We start from the raw sequence: 22,699 nt of genomic DNA, 5'->3' as shown, positions 1-22,699 counted from the left end.
GTAGGTTACTTGATTTGTCCATCGTCTGTGATTTAACAGAATTGCAATCTTTATGCCTTAAAACCTGAATTTCTAGAACCTTTGTTTTATTGCTCACCGAAGATTATTGGCTAAAATGCATTCATCTCAATTAACAGATAGCCAGGATTTGGCTCTGTTCAAGACAATATTAACATATTGTCTCGTATATTGGTTTTACCAGTATGCACTTTCTTTGGGTCAAAGTTTTTTCTGTTTGATGGTATTTTGGGTCTGACAGCAATGAACAGTAATACTCACACAAGTAGTTTATGTACAAAGCTATCTAGGGTTACTTATTTATTGCGTAGGTTAAGTTTATGTGTAAATAGATATACCTTGTGAAGGAAACAGGATTTTTTCCGGACATTTGCCATCGTTCAGTGAAACAAGAAAACAGTAACACTACGTTTCGAGATCTGCAATCTGATCTCTTCTTCAGGTAAATAACTAACCTAATACATAATTACAAACTAAGTTAAAATAAACAAATCTTACTAAAGCGTTGTGGCACGCCTAAGTCAGGAATCACAACCTACATGTTGTTGTCAACTTCACTAACACTAAAGACATGCACTTAATACAAAACTATACAAAACACATCATTAAAACTAAACTACGGAATACAGGTCACAATGCGTCTTCACTCGTCTACTGACCACCTACGACTGATATACCTTATTAACATCATATTTTGCCTTTTTTCACTCACTTCTGTCATATGGAATAATTCTGTGGGGCAACAGTAGTGGAGCCCAAAGAGTTTTCCTGTGGCAGAAGCAAGCTTTGCGGTTGATCAAGAATGTGAAGGGTAGAGAATCTTGTAGACCAATTTTTAAAGAGTTTTTAATAATGACTGTACCATCTATGTATATATATTATTGTTTAGTTAAAGTCAAAGAAAATTTGAATGAGTATGAGATGTGTCATGACATTCATAACTACAACACAAGGGCCAAACATATCTTGAATTTAATTCCTGTAATACTTGAGAGATTAAAAAAGTCACTGCTTTATGCAGGTTCAACTTTTCAATAAGTTGATAGTGCATGGACAACAACTATCAATCAATTTAAAATTGTTAATTGCCCATCTTATAATGTTGAAATGTGGCTGGCTTTCATCCACTTTGTCAATGTTGCACTAATTGTCCCCATCTCTCCTGTGTGATAAGTGCAGAGCAGTCAGCAACAATGTAATCATAGAAGTGCATGCTCACCAAAAGTTTTACCATCTCCTGTGGATTAGAGACAGTTTCACTCGAAGGCTCCTCAAACACCCAAACAAGATGTACATTTCACTAGCTAGAAGATTGTAAATCCTAAAGGTCTCTTGCATTCCGGCAATGTTATTACACAATCCTCTCTATGATAGCCCTTTAGTCCTCCTTATGGCTTTGTTGTACTGGATCAACATCCTGTGATGTGTTTCCATAAAAACCAATCACCTTCGCTCTCCTGAAGAGGACTTTTCCTCGAAGTAATGCTAGCAGTCCACTAGATTACACCTCTATGTTTCCTTACTGACAAGAGACAGTTCTTCCTCAAAATAGGAGACCATTAGAAGTCATTGGACATATTTATAGACTTTTTCAAAACTGCCTAGGTTATATTCCTTCTTGCCACTGATATTGGGTATTTGTATAGTAGACATGTACTATAATTATGCTATTTGTTATAAGATATATATATTTATAACAAGATTTGCCTACTACAATTCTGAATGATTGTAGTTTATCAACTATCCCCTTTGCTATTTGTTGCTATCTGTGTTAGTATTGTAAATAATATTGTTATTGTGCATATTTATTATATTGGTTTTGTCATATACTATTTATTCCTTTCATATGTAATGCAATCTTTAATTTATGTATGGCTCTATATCCTTCTACTTAAGGCATGTTATTTTAGTTTTTAGATGGCATTTTTAATCATTATTTACAATAGTTAATTATCATTTAGATGCACTGTAAGGTATATTTATTTTGGATGCCACTTTTCACTCTTTTTAGTTTGTGTTTTGAGTTTCTTTGTGTAATTGAGTTGATCTAGTGTATATTCAAAAACTTTGACTTTCTTATACTGTATGATTACAATTGTTTTATAACGTGATGTTTTGATCTGACTGACTGTTTTCCTTGATTTGGCATGATATACTGTGATTTAAAATCGGATTTAATGGCTTGGCTGTGAGTAAAATCAAATAAAAATCTTTAACCCCCTGGAAAGAGGACACCACAGATAGAAACATTTATCAGGAATATACAGATCATTATCAGTCTAATATCTGCTTTTGAAACATTTTAAATATTTTCATATTAATGTCTGATGATGTTTTAGGTGCAAACTTCGACATAATTCTGTTGCTTCATTACAGAGAAGATTGATCCGTTAATGGCTCAATGCAGGGAATTAAGTATGCGCAGTATGCCCAGAGGGCACCTTTCAGCGGACACTTTTGTGATGTTGATTGTTCTCTGCAGGAGAAAACATATTACATAAACATCAGCCTTGTTTGCTTCTCTTAAATTCAGCAGGTTAGTAGTAACAATCACCTTTAATTTTATATTGTGTCTTTTTTGTTTAATTGGTACCTATGCATATAAATATGTACATTTTCCCAGTGGCGTAGCAAAGGGGTGGCGGCGGGGGTGGGCCGCACCGGGTGTCACTTTTTTGGGGTGACACCCACCTGGTCTCTCAACTTTAAGAACAATGTACAATCGCTAGCACAAAAATTTCTTTTTCGGGGATTCCTCCACTAGCACTAGCACAGCTCTATTTATAACTCAGGGATTCCCGCAAAAGAGCCTGACGCTGTCGTGGGGGATTCCACGTCCCATACTCGCGATCTTTGACGTTTCAGTTGCAACATTTATCATTTGTTTCGTGAAGTTTGTTGTGTTTGGTTGGCGTGAATTTTTAAACATGTATTATTCAATAGTGATAGATAACAAAAAGAAAAATATATTATATACATGACCTTTATCATATAAAATTTGTTGCTTTTTACTTTCGATGGGGGTGACAACACCAACTTCCGCACCGGGTGCCACCCAAGGTAGCTACGCCACTGCATCTTCCTTGACGAGACGAGTAATGCCGGGTATTGCAAAAATTTAATTACAAACTAAATAATTGGATTTAAAAACAGTGCAAACTAAACGTAACCCAAATTTTTTTTACCAAAACCGTATTGTATAAAGTACAAATAAAATAATACAGATGATTTTAATTTGCAGTAACCATAAATTATAGTTACGTAAAACATGTATTTATACATCTAATAATACAAGAAAAATAGGCAAATATATAAATTTAAAAGTTATAAATATTTTAATTTTTGAAACACATGGCACTGCACATAGGCTACAATAATTCAATCTTGTTCTAAATATGAAATATTTGATTTTCACCGCTACAGCAACAATGAAAGTGAGGTTAGTTTTGGCTGTATCTTTGATTATATTAGTGACAACTTGTAACCGGTACTCCTGGTAACACAGTACAAACTGTACTGATTTACAATCACGCGTTATAGAGTACTCCCAAAATGGCATATATTCCATTTAGTGCTAAAAGCGTCCCGAGTACTTTGTAAGAGGAAGCGTATTAAGTATAGATATCGTAAAAGTACCTGTAATGTGTACCATGATTTGCGATAACGAGTACTCTTGGGACTGAAGAGTACCCGTTACAAAGTAGCTGTTACAGTTCTCTGGTACGACACACTTCTCTGGTAAAGAGTAAGTCATGTCAAGAGTTTAGTTCTATTCTATTTGCACACGAACACGAGAGGGGCTGGGTTAACCAGTGACAGGCAGTTATATTTTGAAAAATAACCTAGATGCCTAGTGCGTAAGCCGGCTAACTGTAGATTAATTTGCTGAATTTTATTATTTTTATTTCGTTAATTAACGAACGAGCATGGAAGGATACAAGAGAGATGAGGTACATAATGCCTACGAGAAACAAGTGAATTATATAGATAAAATGTATCTCAGAGATATAAAGGTAAGTCCAAATACGAATTACGTCATTATTATTAAAAAGAAATCAGTTATTAAACATAATACACGTGTCTAAAATGTTTACATTATTACCTTGAGTAAAATTGTTATAAAAGTGGGCTTACTATGTTTTTATGGGCTCAGTGTGCCAGTTGTCCCCCAAACGTAGGCTAGGCTAAGTGTTGGAATTCTATTGGATGAAAGTAACAAATTAATTATTCTGGTGTATTATTCCACAAAATTGTCCTGGTGGATCCAATAAGCAGTATTCAAAGTGGTAGCATTAGTGCTTCATTTGTAGCGAAGAGTGTAATTCTTGGAACCTCATTTAGACTTTTTTGTGAGGCGAATATGGAGCATTTCCTGTGAGCATGTGCATCTACACCTATCTCATTTTATATTGGTTTTTAATGCACTCTTAACAATTTCAGTATCAATTACATTTTTCAGCTGCCGAAGAAAACACGCTGAATCATAATTGGTTTAGAGAGCCGTCCGTCTTGTAGGCAAGCATTCAATGAACCCTATTCTTATTTTGTAAGTCTTTTCATTTTAAAATATATTTTCCATAAAAAACTTGTATCTTTTAAAATTTAACCCAGACCTCTACAGTATAAGTACTAAACACTATGCTGTTTCGAAGACAGAATCTGAGTGGGCTAAAAGAAGTCACCTCAAAGTAGCATCAAGAAGGCTAAGAGGTGGTTAAATAATTGTTTGGAATAGTATGTAATAAATTTTCTTCGCAAAAGCACAGTTTTGAGTACTTATACACTCAAGATCAAGGTCCAAAATTATTTTTCATTGGTTGATTTAAATGGAATAGCCCTACGACTTTTTACAGCATGAAATTAAAAAGTTGATTATGTTTTGAAGAAACTAAAATTTTCTCACAGAAATATGATAACCATATATAATGTTATGAAGCTCTGGATTTCTTAATTCAACCAAAATTATTTTACCATAAATAAAGAGAAGCAAATAATGGCAAATATATCTACAAGTAAGAAATTGTAAAACATTTAAATAAAAATTAAGTTTTACACTAAAACTTTTTTTATAATAAAGGTATCTGTAGTATGTTTTGCTGGATGAGAAATATTTTTTATTGTTCATTGTACTAAACAAATTTTGAAATAGAATTGTGAAATGTATAAATTTACTTTAAAAAATTATAACACCTATAGTATTCTCCAGGAAAAACGTTCTAACAATACATAGAATACTATCTCATAGCTTAGCATCTAAGCTTGAAATTGATATACAGCACCTGTTGATTACTTGAATTTTATGAGTATCAAGGTTGAAACTGAACTAATGTATCAAAATTATGGTGTTCAAAAACTACACATACACTTTTATTGTTTATTAAAATCCACCAACAAATTTGTAAAAGTTTAAAGTACCTCATTTTATACTTAATTCACTAGGAACACATAGATAAAACACTTATTGGGGGCCATTATTTGATTTGATGGTTTAATATGTGATGGTAAATACAACTAAATTCTAATTAATGGTGAGATATAGGGATAACAAACCTTGTTACAGTGTCAATGACTTTATAAATAATCAGATATAAATTAGGTTAGTAGATTAAAATAGTATTGTGTTGGTTTTCAGGTCCTGTTTTTATACATTTGTTTGTTTGTTTCAAAAGATGTGGAAACACCTCAATTTTGTTACCGTTTCTTATACGCTATCTTAACAATTTATTTATGTAGTAACCATCACACTCCTACATTGGGGGACAGACCATAAAGAGTGTCATAGAAATCTGAAATGTAAGTATGGGCATACCTTATCTTATACGTCTTGTTGATTAGATTTAAATGCTGAAAAACACATCTCAAAAGGTTGATCTACTCAGAAATAGCAGATGTAGAAGAAAACAACTAAAAAAACTTTATAAATAATATTTTTTGAAATACAACGTAAATTTAGAATAACAATTAAGAAAGTATAACAAAACTGTTGATAAAAGATGAAACAAGAAACAGTACATTGTAGTTACAATAAATGTTGAAAATGCTGTCCTATTTGACATTGTGCTAACAGGTAAAATCCTTGAACATTATTATATAATACAACAGGAGGTATTCGTTGAACCCCTACCGTGATGCACAGAGTTAAATGTCTTATGTAACGAAGCTTAGTTTTATAAACCTTTTGTTTTAATATACTCATAAGAAATAATCTAAAGGATTTTGATCAGGTGATCTAGGTGGTCACTTTATTTCCTCTCTACATCTTGAACAACATGAAAAGAAAGGTGAAATTCAAGAGAGTGATACAAGCTACTGCCATTCTCTTTAAAGGATTGTACTGTTTAGAACACAGTAAACTGAGATATGGTGGGGAAATCTATCTGTCTTTAAATGAATTATCAACTTCTTCAACTGATTGTACCCAGTATCCTCAGGGGAAAGGTCACTGAGAGACATTTTAATGAGAAATGCAGAGCTTTAGTATTCAGCAAAATCGATTTTAAAATGTTGGCTACAATTCAGAAAATCTTAGCTTCCTTCATAAAGCTCAAAAGAAGAAATAAAATCTTCTATCTAAACATTGACCACTCTGAGTGATAAGGCATATAACCAAGACTTATTTAAGTGATAAGGCTTGTTTATCTGTTTCTGGGAAAACTAGATAAACAAGAATTCACCAGTAGTAGTTAGAAATGTAACTAGATTAGGAATGTCATGAAAAACTATTAATGAGTGAGAAATGACAAAATTTACAAACATAAACTTTATTTATATTGTTAAGACAGTGCTTAGGATAAAATCAACTTATTTTTAAGTTGCAAGATTCGAAACAACAATGTCATTCAACCCTCTCAACTGTGTATTGGGTTTTATTACCATTAAAATAGGGTGATAATTATGTTCTCCACAATTATTTTTTGTTAATTGTTTTCTTCTACATTCCACCATTTCTGATAGGATCGTGCAAGATGGTTTATGGCTTTGAACTTTGATAAATTAGACCTGTAAAGTAAGGTATGACTTGACCCAAGATTACACTTTAAAAGATTTCAATGACACTTTTAATGACACCTAATGTAAAGTTATTAGGTAAAAATTTAGTTAAGATAGCTGTATAACACTGTGCAAAGTCTATATATTTTTTCAGCTATGGTTTAAAAAGTATTAAGGTGTTTCCAGACTATTCAACACACTGTATGTGTAAATAGTTTTTAAATATAGCTTATCTGAAGTCTTCACCTGTGACTAGTTCAGCTTCATTGATGGCGTCGCTTATTAAAATTATAGCCAAACTGACATTATTATCACAAATAAAACTATTCATATTATATACAAGTATGGAACCAACTAGACAAGATTGGTAAAATTATCCTCAAATATCTTGTGTATTATGAGATGGATTAATTAATTTTCATTCTTTTTACATTGCTGGACAGTGGTTAAAAACCAACATAAACACGTAGTGAATACTAAATTCTTGTTTTGATCACAGCATCCTTCAGCAACCAAACAAACAGTATGAAAATTGACAAATTCTCCTTCGGTGAGTATTACTATGTAGTTGTGAGGCTTTTGATACTATATCATTGAGTGACTTGCTATTTTATTTTCGATCCATATGCATTAATTTTGTTTAGGGCGCTTTTGCCGTAAGAAATTCCAGATATTGTTTGATTATAACTATAAAAAGTTTAGTTGCTATGAATAATAGTAAACCTGGAATATTTGTTTGCGTATAAAACAATGCACTAATCCAGATCTTGTTGTCTCAAAGGTGTAATAAAGGCTTTGGCTACTGTCTTACAAAAAGTCAGTTGAATTATTAGAGAATCTTTCTTTACTCCTTCTCTCTTGTAATTGTTTCACTAAGATAAAGACAAGTAGAGCAAACGTATGTACACTTAACTTAAAACTGAAATTCACTTTTAAAAGGTCCTACTAAATAGTGAAAAGTAATATTTTTTCACTTTCAACTGAAATCTAGTATCTCCACCACATTTTGCTGGTACTTAATCAAGGTACACCTGTTGCTCCTTTTTGAAAGTAGTGTGATTCAAACTCATCGTCTAGTAAAAGTAATGACGGATACAGTTTTGTCCTTGTACATTCTTACATTCTTTATTAGTAACACCCTCTTGTTTCAACAGGTGTGATACAAAAATGAAACCTTCCTTTTGAAAACAAGTAAAAACACCTACTCGATGCTTGGCAATTACAAGAATCTGCAAACTTCAATCCGGTTTCCAGCTTGGTAATAAAATATTTGTATAAATATTTCTTCTTACTTCTGTCTTCAGAGCTAGAGTGGTGGTGAACTGATATTGAGAGACAGCAGTATTTTAAGATGAAAAGATTATTTTACACCTAACATTCAACAAATAAAGGTTTCTTGAACATGCTACTGTTATGAGTATACTATGCTAACACAGGATAAAAACATATACAGTGTAGATCAGTACAAGATAAACAATATAAAGGAACTGACCTATCAGAGAAGTTGTGACCTTTGCAATTTCTGTTTATGAACTTACCAATTAGCCCAATCTCATTCCTTTCTTGGCATTTTCAAGTGAACAAAACAAATTCTACTGATCAAACATACAACTAATAATACAAAGGCATTTTCTAAATCAGAGTATCAGAAGGTTTAAAGTGACATTAGAATACAAACATTGCCGAGCGTTCAGAGTTGCGTAGCTAAAATACTGTTCTGTGATTGTCTCACATGAACATGGCCAACACGGTCACTCAACCAAATATTTAAATATTTTTTTAACATACATCTCACCATTTACTTAATTTAACAAAGGGCATCAGAATTGAACTATGTAAGCAAAATACTGTTTGGAAGTGGCAGTGTGTGTAACCAAGCTACTCATAGGCTACATGCCACGTTTTGATTAGCACATATCTGTTCAGATATATAAGTCTTCGATATTACTGTAATAACTACCCTGGATTGTCTTTTGGTCCATGAGACTTAAATATTATGTTGTTTATTACAACAATAAATGTTTTTCTTCATAGTACAAGAAAAACATGAAATTTTTGCAAAATATTAGGTTAAAAAAGACTCCACAAACTAAAATCTTAATAAAATATTTAATAGACGTTTAAAATATGAACCAGCAAACCAAAATCTAAAATGTTTATTATCTGCATGAAAATGAACTATACAGTATATAGTATTTGATTGAAGTTGGGTCATCGATCAAAAGATAATCTAATAAAAAAGTACCTATTATTTTGATTAAATATATATCCGGGCAATACATATAAAATATAATAACTACTAGCAATAACTTAAACCTTATATTAACACTGTAACTAAAAAATTAACCTGCTGTATTTATGGAAAACAACAAACTATGTTGCTAAAAATACACTGAAAGGTACAATTTTATCAGAAATAAGTTACAGATTATTTTATGGCTTTATTACATATTACAAAAATACTTGGCATCATCCATATCTAGTTCACAGTCTATAAAGGGGTCTATAGAACAGACTCCAGTTCATGTTACATCTCACATGATAAAACTTGATTGTTTGGCAAGGTAATCAAGGAAATCTGTAATATCACGTATACTTAGTTCTAACAGCAAATATTTTCAATTTAGGCTATTGTTAACCTCCTATCATCTAAATATTTAATTGAGCATGGCATCATTTTATTAATCTTCTTAAAATTTTAATTCTGTTGTTATATTCATGATGCATATATCTTTATAAATATTCAACAGTGGGGTTATGGTTACTTGATAATTACATCGGGTGATTGCCTCTAGGAAAGTGACCATGAACACAATATTTATGTGAACATCAGCAAAATTTATTTTAATATACAATAAAGATACAAATGCATACACAGTAAGTACTGTAATGACAAACAATAGCCTAAACATAATCCTACCACTTGCACTAGAAATTATTATCAAATTTCAATTATCAACTACTCTTTTTGTGTTGTTATCATATCCCCACACAACAATTCCATAGGACAAATGATAATATGAGCATTGTACTTGGAAATCGGAAGATCTAAAAATTAACTCTTAAAAGTAGACTAAAATATGCTTGTTGAAATATTCTAGTTCATTTTTTAGATAAGTAGTTTTTTGTCCAAAAACCTTGTTGTTTATAAAGAGAAATTTTTTAGGTTTTTTTAAAAGTACTTAAGCTCAATTTTTACAACACATATATCTTATTAATTTTGTGGAATTTATTTATTCTAAAGGTTCCTGCAGTCGCAGACAATTGTGGTGGTTAGTTGGTTAGCTATTTGTGACCGCCAGTCCCTCCACTGTCCATGTGTGATTGGGTATGTTCATATAGTACAGCGACAGTCACAAATGCTTAGGCCTTTTGACCACCTTAATTATCCATGAGTGCAAGGGCATCAAAAATAACATTTGTTAAGTTTGAACTGAGTTTTTCTATCACAGAACAATAGCAAATGCTCGGAAAAATCCTGTTTCCTTGATAAAAAATTTGTTTAATATGTTATATTTTGTAAGAAAAACACTTTCTTCTATCTGAAAATTGTTATTTAAATTGTCATATAGTTTTAGTACAAGCACAAAAAATTTTAACTCAAATTGAGCAAAAATAATAATTTTACACATATTTTAATTACTATCACAAGTTTTAAGTAATAATACACTTGCAATTATCTGTCCACCTAACTGCTACTGAGACACTAAATTTTATTTTACCCACAAAATAACCCCCAAGTACATAATATTAATAAATCACAATATAACCAAGCAAAACATAAAAAAGCAACAGTGAAACTCATCAGCTGATGAAGGTTAATACATAAAATCAGCTGCTGAGACTGATCATCTAAGTTACTTTACAAAATGTAAACTTTTTTGCTATTAGGGACATTTTTCTCCTAAAATTCACATAAAGAACAAAATTATAGCTATTGATAGTTTGCTAACCAACATCACGCCCTTAATGTAAAAAAACACACAATAAGCATTAACGTCATTACATCAACAATATATTGGCATCTGAGCTATTAAATACAATATCAGAGAGAATACTGGGGATATTCTGAAGTAAACGTTTAAAAACTAATCACACCCTGTTCAGACTGTTAGTTCGTGTAACATCACGTGGAAATAAATTGCCTGAAATAATTGTTACGTCCAGTATACTGGACTCCTGTGTTGTCAAAATACTCAACATACTCCTGTGTTGAAGTATAAGTAATAAAGTTACATAATTATTAAAACGAAAAATTCACTAGTTTTGTAAATAGTGTCATGGAATAGTTGCATGGAAAATTTGTTAATCAGCAAAATAAAAATTCTATTGCAAGTTTTGTAAATAGTGTCATGAAATATTTGTAAGAAAAATTTATTGACCAACAAAATGAAAATTCTGTTCAAGTTATAGTAAAGGTTTACTAAATTCAGCCATTGCACAATCCCAGCCATCTCAACTTTTTTAATAGAGTTCAGGTCCATATATGATACTTGTTTAATGTGAATATTGGGCGTTCTAATAATGTTGAGGACCAATTTAGGGTATATTCTAGGGTCAAAATATGACTATTTTTCTCATTTGAAGGGGTTGGCAAAATGTTTTCCGTATGGGGGAGCTAAAGCCCTCCAAACTTGGGCCTAGATTGGTATTCTCTAACCTTTTTGATTGCCCAATATTCGTTAAAAAACTATTGTAACATTAACATTTCTAAAATTAACTTAGGGAGGGTCTCTTACACATCCACATCAACCACCATTGCTGGCCATTCCTCCACAGGGAGGCTAATATTTCAAACTCAATTATCTTCAGAAAGGTGTGTTGTAGCAAATGTTTCAAGGGATAATATTTTTTACATTATCTCCTTTTCTTGGCGAATTAATAAAAATAGTTCTGACTTCTATTTTACTCTTGAAATTTCTCTCACCAAACACCCCTGACTTTTTATTTTATGAAAATTAAGTTTGTTTTTGCATTAAAAACACAGTTATAATATATTTTATAATAACTTTTAACATAAATACTATGACTGTTTGTACATTTTAGGAGGACGATACTTGCTCCTAATAGGTGCTTTTCTGGACGCATGTTCATATGAGTAAAAGTCTTATTTTGACCCATAGAATAAATATTAGGATTCCCTGATATGAATTTAGAACACTGTCTATAAATAGGTTTCATTGGGTGAAGCAAACTTTTGGAGGAATGGTTTTCAATTAGTAATCTAATGGGTTTTGAGTTTGATGTTAAATTTTCTCTTTTTATCTATCCGTTAATTATTTCCCAGTTTTATGGAGGTTATATTAGTTCATTATAATGATAATAATAATAATCTTTATTGCGTCAACAATTATTACATTGCATGCATGTGTCAAGTACATTCATAATAATATACAGTTCCATTGCACTTATTGCTATTTAATTGTATAGCAGAACTGGGGGTTTAATTTTATTCTTGTTTTCAATAATTTTCATCCCAGCAACTCAACATGAACTCTTCAACGGAGTAAAACGCCTTTGACACTAGGAGGTGTTTTAATCGAGATTTGAATAGTTTAGAATCAATGAGATGTTTTATTCCCTCAGGCAGCTTGTTTATCAGTTTCACACCAACTTGGGACGGCAAGTGTTCAAATGCACTCGTTCTATGTTGTACAATCCGAAAGTTGGTCCCTGCCTCTTGTCTCGTATTGGTGGACGTCACTGCCTTGGATCAACTCACATTTAAGTCGACAGTATAGAACGACGTCGAGAATATAGAGACAGGGTAAAGTTAACAATCCAAGCTCTCTGAAGGCATCTTTGCACGACTCTCTGAAATTCAATTTGTAAATAATTCTGATAGCTTTCTTTTGAGTTCTAAATACTCTTTCGAATTTGTATTTAGAACAGCTGCCCCACAATCTCAAACCGTAAGACAAATATGGATGTATCAGGCCAAAGTAGGCAGTTTTTAATACATCAATAGAACAGACTTTTGCAAGGTTACGCAAAACATAAATGCCAGAAGCAACCTTGGAGCAGATGCTGTCAATGTGAAAGTCCCATGTCAGTCCTCGATCAAGGTACATTCTAAGGAACTTAACGGATTCGGCCTCTTCCAAGAGAACATCGTCCATCATTACCGCGGGACGATACTCCTGTTCTTGTCGATGCCGAAGGCAAAAATTTATTGAGTTTGATTTTTAGCTGTTTGTTTTCAGATTGAGTCTTGAGAAATGTTCGATGCATGAATTTAAATCGATAAATTATTTCACTTCAAGATCAGTTTTATATTTCGATTTAATACAGAGTCGTGTCATCAGCATATTGAATCACCTTTCCATTCTGGATTGATGTATTCAACTTGTTGACATAAATAAGGAAGAGAACTGGCCCTAATATTGATCCCTGAGGGACACCATAGGGCATTTTGACCCTATTAGACAGAGCATTCGCAATCCGTACGCATTGTTCTCTATCTTTAAGATACGACGAGAGCCAATCGTACGGCAAACCCCTAATACCACTAGTCCATAACTGGTGCAGCAGTGTCGCATGATGCACACAGTCAAAGGCTTTGGAGAGGTCGAGAAATATGCTCATAACACGTTCTCTTCTCTCCAGGCCATCGACAACATTATGAATAAGTTCAGTTATGGCATCGATGGTCGATTTGTCTTTCCTAAACCCGAACTGTTCAGGACAGAGAATTTCGAAGCGATCATGGAATTTTTCAAGTTGATTGAGGAAAGCTTTTTCAAAAACTTTGCTAAGAACTGGGAGGATAGAAATTGGACGATAATTGCTAGAGGTGCAAGGATCATCTTTTTTGTAAACTGGAATCACAGTGGATATCTTCAGTATGGACGGAAAGACACCCTATGCAAACGAGAGATTGATTAATTTTGTGAGTGGTGTCAAAATATGCTTAAAGCACTTTTTGATTTTTTGACATAGACATTCCATTAATGTCACAAGACCTCTTAGGTTTGAGATCCTGCATGATACGGGCCACCTCCACCTCACTCACAGGACGAAGGAACATGGACGAGGCCGATCTAGTCAATAACCCTCCGCAGGGTATATTCTGATTCAAAGAACTGTCTGTTCCAGCAACAGTTGAAAAGAAATCATTAAAAGCAATTGCCACTTTTAATGGATCATCAATAATTTTATTATTAATTTTAAGTTTCGGAATTGAAAATTTGGAAGTATTTTGTTGTTTTGTGTTTAGGTTAATTATATTCCAGGCGCTTTTTGAAAGATTATCGGAATGTTTTAGTTGGTTTTCAACGTCTCGTGCCTTGGCGTTTCTTATGGCTTTGCGGTAATCCTTTTTGAAATTTCGATTATAACTTTTGGGATTGAAATCCTGTTGATATTATTTCTTGTAAGCTCAGAATCTGAGTTAAATCCACTAATCATGACCTCGTTAGCCAAATTTCCAGAACTGGTGGTATTAAATACAAAGAATATCAATTTTCAGAATGTTAGTAATGACACTGTTGAATTTTGTCACATGTAGCCTACAAATAGGTATCTTACTTTTGAAAATAAAATAAGTCACTCTGTCAGTATTTTTTATATTTTATTAAATCATTATAAAACTTATTTATAAACAGCAGGGGTTTTTAATATTAAAATATGTTAATAATGATATGTTGTGATTGGTCTTGATAATTGCTTGTTTTGTATTTGTCTCTTATTCTTAATCGACAGCCACCTGTACACAGGAGTAACTTGTCTTACTCCAAGGAAGATTGACTGTGGGTATGTGGGTAGAGGGTATGCCTGAAAAGTTATTAATTAAAAGAATGTGTTGTTACAGAAAGAAATGTTTGAATGTTCAGCAAAGTGTTGTGAAAATAAAACTGCCTCTGTCGAAGAAGTCAACTATTGTGTAGAGAAGTGTTCAGCCAAGTACCAAGAGTCCCATAACTACTGTATTAATGAGTTCAACAATTATCAGGTAATTTTGCTCAAATTTAATTGTTTATTTGTTACAATTAAATTTAATAAATAATATTGAATTGTACATCATCCTTTTTGAAGAGTCCTGTCTCAACTATAACTCCAAAATGTTATTATATAAATGTGGGTAGAGTACTTCCACTCAAAAGATACAGGTATTTATGTAAAATGTATGTTAATTTAAAATTTATCTTATTTTAAATGTTATTACGTTAATACTTAACCTTTTTTTATCTGTACAATCAATTAACAATGGTTAAAGTAGCCAAGTAATATCAAGAGATGGAACTGTCCAAGTAATATTTATTACCACAGGAAATTTACATGACAATTTTGATTCAGATTTAGAACACACTATTCATATACATCAGGAGTTTAAAAGTATTATTGCTTTGGAGGATTATAAAAGAGCATTTAAATAAAATGTAAGTGTACTTTGAATATTAAGAACGTTTAGATTTAGTACAGGAAATTTCAAGATCATTAACTATAAAAAAAAGAAAGATTTAGAGAAGGAACTCATCTTCACTAAAAAGCTTCTTGATGGCATTCGTGTTTTAAAAGAAGAATGAAAATCAGAAGAAAAATTGGCTTTAGGACAATCCATTCTACTCTAAAAAGGAATTCTTTGACTTGAAAGAAAACAAAATATGGACCTGTATTTGACAAAACATGATTTAATAACTTTTAAGTACTCTGTAATTTTATTTATATAATAATTTTGACTCATGTTGTATGATCATGTATAGTAAAAGAAAATAAATAAACTCAAACAAATTTGGATTGTGAAGGGCAATAATTAATTTTTTAAACGAAATAATTGGACTTTAATAGTTTATTAAACACAAAATCAGTGATAAATTAAATGAGGGTAATATTTATCATAAATTGATTAAATCAATTTATATAAAATGTATATTTTTAGATTAAATAATATTTATCTTGGCGATAAAAATTAGACTTTTCAAGAGAACTCAAAATTTAATAAAAAAAATTAATATTCAACTTCACGATTCTTAACAACAAAATAAACTAGCTTAATAGTATGACTGAATGCTCTCACAAAACCTTTTAATTCTTAGTGTAAAACTATTGTTGAAGATGAACAAATATTATTAATGCTTGAAGAATAATGATTATGTTATGAACGTGTTCCATTGTTGAATGATAAGTATCATTTTGTGTTAAAATTGTGTTGCTTCACTTAATTTATTGTAAATATGCTTGAAAGCTACAACAAAATTAACTAGCTTTACTTTTACTTTGAAGAGTATGAAACAACACATAGTGTGCTTTATCTTCAGACATCAGCCGTACATGCCTTTACATAATCAGACACAGGTTAAACTGCCATACACCCAACCATATCATGATGACAGTAACTGCAATGGTCAAACTTGAATTACTTCCAGGGTACACTGCCTGTGTCCTTGCCATTCGCAGATTGAGACTCTCCAAGTCTGTTTCACTGACTGTACATTTTGCTATGATAAATTTTCAATTTTACTTACAGGGTAAAAAGCGGTAAAATACATTCTGTAATATTGTATTACTTTTAGTTAATTTCAAATACACTAATTGTGAGGTTCAATTTAAATATTAAAATGAAGTACGAGGGTAGTTTTTTCAACCTCCGATCTTACGCTATTACGGCCAGGCACGTGGCAGATCCTCGGTGTACGCTGTAGTCGATCGTGCATTTCCCTGCTACAACATTTGTCATCGTTGAGTTCAAGTAGTCAGTTTGGGCTGAGCTCCAGTTGCATTAGCATGGCAGCCTCAGAACAGAAGGGAGTAGTGTAGCAGAATTCCATTGGAGAATGTGCTGTGTTTACGGAGAAAACGTTCTTACAGTAATGAAATTGTTATGTGTGTTCAAATCACCCTTTTAAGTTATTAATTCTTCAATTCTAAGATTTTCTGAAAACAATTTAAGTTGTATCATTCAAGCGTTGATACATCTATACAGTTAATTTCAGTATGAAATTATCTAAATATAGCTTGAACTGGGTAGTTTCTGTTTTTATTTTCCTATTATTAATTACTAATCTCAGATTAGCTTAGGATTCATACCAAAACCAAGGATGTTAATTAATATCATATTTTGTGTGCACCAAAAAATTTGGTTTCACCATGAACCTCTATTTGAAGTATCATATTTCGGGCTATTTGAAATATCACATTTTATTATAAGTAAGTTATGAACCATTGAATAGGCCTCTGCTGATTTATTACTTAAATTTTCCTCTTTATAATTCTTTACTTCTATTTACAATAATTAAGAGTAAAGTTATGAATGATTATTGAATGGAATTTTGTTTCAGCATCGACTCCAGCGGTGTGTCAGTGAGTGCAATGATGCAGCCAAGGATAAATTGGGCGCTCAAACTTCTAGTGCTGAAGTGGGTATTATATAATTCTTTGCACATATTATGATTGTGTCCACCCTTCACTGTCTTACCTTTATTCAGTGTGTATTCATGATAATTTATCACATTTAATTTCTGTAATGCTAAAATTGATATTATTGGCTTCATTTAGTGTAAGTTTCACTCAGTCCAACTCTATATATTTCCTTAAAAATTGCAATTTCATTGAATCCTGTGTCATCACATTTAAAGACAGCATTTTTAGTTTAAAATACTTAATATTACAAATAACCTTTCTCACAAATAATAACTCTGATTCCTGCACAACTGGGACCTATTAAATAACATTATATAGGGTCAAAAGGCTTGTGTGCTGCAATGGGTAAAAGTGTTCAGATTCTAAATTCTAACTTTTAGTAATAATGTATACATTATGATAATTTTTAATATCATATGAAAAGTTTTGTGTTTTTTAACGTGGTATGGTATTTCTCAAAGCATTGTCTTGGACGAGGATCATCATTATTTTGTGGTTAGACCTAGTCCTTATCACTTTCACTATCTGACAAATTTTCGAATTGGACAACATTTTGTACAATTACTCATTGCTAGTTCCACCATTATATACGTCTAGATGTGTAATTATTAGTAACAAAAAGGAAATAAATATTCTATTTAGTATTCTGTATTATTGAAGTGAAATTCAAACATGAAATTAGATAACAAGAAACTACATCAGTTGTATAGCTGTAAATTTACTAGATTCTAAGATGTCAAGTGATCACAGCATCTTTTGCAAATACCATAAACCATCTGGAAATAAACTGTAACTGATGTCATTACCATGTCAGGCATTTTTCAACATATGAGTTGAATAGTAAGATTATAATTTCAGGTTATATTTTAAATACGAGTTGTAAAGGTAATAAATAATATAAAACACAACAATCCCATCTAGTCCAGTTTTCCTTTAGACCAGGTTGTACAGTTTGTGTCAGGAGTAAATTGCACACCGTTATGTAACTTAGTAGTACACGCAACTCTAAAGGCGATTCCCAGGGAGGGTTCACCTTCCATTTGAATCTACAGTTGGTACAGTAAACACCGATGTGTCTGGGCAACCGTGTTGTGGATGTTAGGAGTGGCACATCACTAACCACAAATGTCGAGATGTTGGAGTGCAAGGGTAGTAGATTGGTAGGTCTAGTCTACTGCGGGGGATGACTGTTGGAGTTAGTGGAGCTCTCTTAAGTGTTAAAAGCAGTTGCTAGCTTAGATATAAAAGGGTGCTGCTACTCCTGCCTGCTTTGACTGGAGTGACTGGTACAGAGCTGACCTTCCCTTCTTCTTAGGATACATGACTGAGACTAATGGCAAAAATCCTTCTTCATGGATATTGATAGAAGGTGGTCCTTACCATCCATCAAGAATATCTGTCACTGCAGAAATTAGCGCAAAGATTCTTTTAGGACTAAGTGGATTCTAATTTCTCAGCTTCTTGTCCTTAGAGAGAGAAAAATTAACAAAATAACTCTTAAAAGCATCTCAAAACAGCGTTATAAAAAAAAGGATGAAATTAGAATTAAATGTATTTCAAGATGTAAATTTTAACTCTTTCACCTTTATATTCAACAGTGTTTTATTTTTAAAATTGTAATTTTGCTAGACAAAAATTCAAAGCCAATATCTGAAATCGCTGTACAGTGGTACCATGTGGAATTCAAACTTCAAAAGATAAAATTTGCCTAGTATGTCTAAAGTAAGTCATGATCGTTGAGAGAAAATTTCATCTTCACAAATATCTGTGTGGCTGCTCTACAATCAGTTTACTGCTAATTCAAAAATTGAGTATCAACAGAAACTGTGACATGGATGGTGAAATGTCCCTTGGGATGACTTATTTATGGTAATGTGGAAATACCAATAACTACAATTTATTCCATCTCACTGCTCAAGTACAAACAAATTACACATAAGTTTTTACAGAACAGGTGAATTGAAATACAAAAATTGTCATACATGCATATGTTATGTTTTAAAGTATATTACACGTGGAAGGCGGTATATAGATGTCCAGTGCTTTTCCAGTTGTACGTATCAATGACTGGTGTGCACATAATAAAAAGCTGAGGCTTTTAACTACAATATTGAGGCTATTAACATGTCTTTTTGTAATTCACAGTCAGTCACTTGGTGTGGAATCTGGTCGTCTCTGAGCTAGTTGGGTCACATCTCAGTTCCTTAAGAGTATCACCATCAGAGTTCTCCGAGGCAGTTATATGAACTGTTCCAAGTTGAACGTGTGACCACCAGAGCTGCAGGGGCTGTGCAGGGTAAACTCCCAGGTGTGGGTACTAGAACCTTTCTTGTTATTCCATTCTTATGCTAGTGTTATAACTTTTTCTACATTATGTGCATTTATGTTGCTGGCAAGAGGATGGCGAATAGACAGGGAAGTTGATTAGTTGAAATATTAAGGCCTGCTTGTTAAAGGGAATTGGGTCATGTCTTACCTAGTACCAGTGTAAGTAATAATTTTCTCATACGGATATGGCCTAAGAATATATCAGAAAACTTGAACAACAAAATTACACTTAATTTAAATCTTCATAAGAAAACATTACTAGAGAGGTAATAAAACAATGGACCACTTGATCTGGTTAGCTGCAGATCTCTCATCCCCCAGGACCAACAGCAATTTTCAATGCAGCTAAATAATAATTTATGCTGTTTATTAATATTTAAGTTTTCTTTTTTTCAAAATTAGTTAGTTACTTAACAGCAAAGCTTGGAGGCAAAAGCGAATTTGATAGGTAATATTTTTTACTATAGCTGAATGTCCAGGAGTCTTCCTGGACCATACTGAGGTATTCTAGTCTCCTAAACCCCCGGGATAAATAATAATAAAGAATAAACTGTACTGTTATTAAAAAAAAAAAAAAAATACAAATATAAGAACGAATGATGACATCTTAGATGATACAGGTGGCTATAAATTTACATGCAATGACTGTTTGAAGTTATACGTTGCACAATCATGTAATTCCACAAACAATTTGCTAAACACCTTTCCAAACCAGCAATCTAAGTTTGCAGATCACCAATTGTAATGACAATTTAAAAATACTACACAAATGTAAAAGAGGCTCTGTTATGAATCCCCTAAAAATGATTAGATTTATAAAACACAAAAGGCTTTCAAAATGTTTTAAAAGAAAAATTAAATTTCAACTCAAATATTGTATATGAGACTGAAAGCCCTCTACAATGTTCAATGGAAGGCCTAATAACAATAAGCTGATTACATTCGTCCAAGGTCAGCTTCCGTTAGGTCAATGCTGTACCCTGTAGTCTGTTTCTATCCTTGTCCAGCATACACCAAAATTAAAATTATATTTCTTCTTTGTTCATGGAAATGGCTATTATGATGCTTACTCCCAAGTTCAATTTGCTGTGAGTGGTCAAGTGTTATTGTGAAAGAATAAAAACATTGGAACTTAGCTTTCCATTTGCTAGTTTAGGATTACCTTTTTCTGTAATTTTCGTAGTGTTTAAAAACGTCTTTCTGAGGTTAATGTTTTGACTTGTTCCAAGAAATCTACAAAATAAAACTTGTCCTTTTCCAGAAAATTGTGCCATGGAGGTAATGTTCATAGATTTTGTTTTAATTCTGTGTATTCACACTCCATGGATTATGTTCTTGTTTCATAATTTATTCGCATCTTCAGTCACAATATGGTCAGGTTGTGATTCACATCTATGTCATAGGCCTCATGAAAAGTCAAAAGGTGCTGCCATGTCTGTATCAAGACCACATCTGCACACAACATGTAATACAAACATATGTGACACAGTTGTGGAAAGTTCAAAGAAAGCTGTGATTGTGAAACTGCGGTTTTCATTTCTTATTCACGTTTATTACTACCTTTGTAATCTCATTGTGTCCATTTCTAACATAATGCATGAACGGCTCATTCTTCCTTCACTCTTTATGATCTCACTATTAGTTTGAAAAGTTGTCGGTGAGTTTACAGTCTTATATAAATAAAAATTTAATTACAGACCATACTTTGAAATTTTGCAGGGTTTTGAATAATGGCACACAATTTTAACACTTACATTATACCAAGAAGAAGCAAGAAGAACCATAAGATACTGTGGCTGGATATGTAATGAATTACAGAATGTTCATACACCAAGATGGCTTTCATAGCCTCCATCCTTTACCTGCCATACCAAAATAAGTTATTTTCTGAGCAACCCTCATATAAATTTTATTAAAATTTTGAATTAGAGAGCAACTTAACTTGATACAAACCAAGAAAATAATATTATGTTTGTAAAATTTGGTTTATTAGTCTAAACTGTGTTATCGTAACATAAGTGGTGTAATTTTTATGTCTCTGCATTTTTCAGCCTCAATTTTCACCCATATAACCTTGATAAAAACACACCAATCCTGCACTTTAAACAGCAATTAAAGTTCCATAAAACAAATTTCCAATAACACTACACTACAAAATATTACATTTGTATTTTGGGTTTAATGCAATTGAATTTGTCACATTCAAATGCCTTTTAGATTCTTTGATATTATTGTCAGTTATTATACAAAAAGTTATAAAGCGATTAATTATAAGAGCATTACATAATTTATAAATGCAAAATGAGATATCCTGCAAAATTGCAATCTAATGTGAGAGAGAAAATGATTCTTATGTTTCGAAACTGATGACATTTTCATCGCCCTATAGTTAGACCAGCAGTTTGCTTTTGTAGAAGACAGCTTACTGCAGCTTCCCCTCTAAACAACCTCCTTGCCTTTCCCAGGAGCTTCTTGTTATGTGCTGTCAGGTGGTTGTTGAGATACATTCTGCCTGCTGGGTTGGAGAAAAGCAGCAACCTCCTCAGCATCCAAGCTCCACATTTGTAGCCGCCAGCCAAGTCTGTTTAGCCAAGCAGGAGAGACTATGAGTGGGATTCTCAATATATTGATGTTTGCACACTGCACGTGTTATTATTCCATGTTATGCAGCTGCATGCGCAAGTTTCGTCTTACAATCACTTGTTCTCACATTCCAACCTGTCATCATAACTGCTCATCAACTGATCATCATACTTTCCATACTTGCTGGACATTATTAATTAATTATTTGAAGAAATAAGGTTTGGATTTATAAGAAGAAAAGTTCAACAATATAATTTGAAACATCACTGGTGTTGTCATAGAGCAGGTCATAGCAGGCTATCAGATAAACAGATGCACTTAAGATAAGAGTGCCTTCTCATCCAAGTCTAGATAACAACTGAATATAATGAGGGCTGTGATAAGTTTTCAATTTTTATTACTTGAGATAGCCAATGAATCA

General features: G+C 32.5%; 1 protein-coding gene across 2 annotated transcripts in view; it reads left to right on the top strand.

Moving 5' to 3' along the window:
* Positions 1-3,735: 3,735 nt before the first annotated feature.
* The window catches only part of LOC124369291 (protein FAM136A-like), a 29,160-nt gene continuing 10,196 nt past the window's right edge, over positions 3,736-22,699 (top strand). The window contains exons 1-4 of one of the 2 annotated variants that reach the window (XM_046827224.1): positions 3,736-4,031; positions 14,819-14,959; positions 17,286-17,363; positions 19,513-19,685. In XM_046827224.1, the coding sequence (XP_046683180.1) occupies positions 3,945-4,031; positions 14,819-14,959; positions 17,286-17,363; positions 19,513-19,551 (345 nt within the window). In that variant the 5' untranslated portion in view covers positions 3,736-3,944 and the 3' untranslated portion in view covers positions 19,552-19,685. Of the gene's footprint in view, positions 4,032-14,818; positions 14,960-17,285; positions 17,364-19,512; positions 19,686-22,699 lie in introns of those variants that run through there. The other variant, XM_046827223.1, reaches the window with a different exon arrangement.

The sequence above is a fragment of the Homalodisca vitripennis genome, chromosome X (genome assembly GCF_021130785.1).
Source record: "Homalodisca vitripennis isolate AUS2020 chromosome X, UT_GWSS_2.1, whole genome shotgun sequence".
NCBI lineage: Eukaryota > Metazoa > Arthropoda > Insecta > Hemiptera > Cicadellidae > Homalodisca > Homalodisca vitripennis.
Note: the sequence above shows the minus strand (reverse complement) of the source record. Positions and strands in the feature narration are given on the sequence as shown.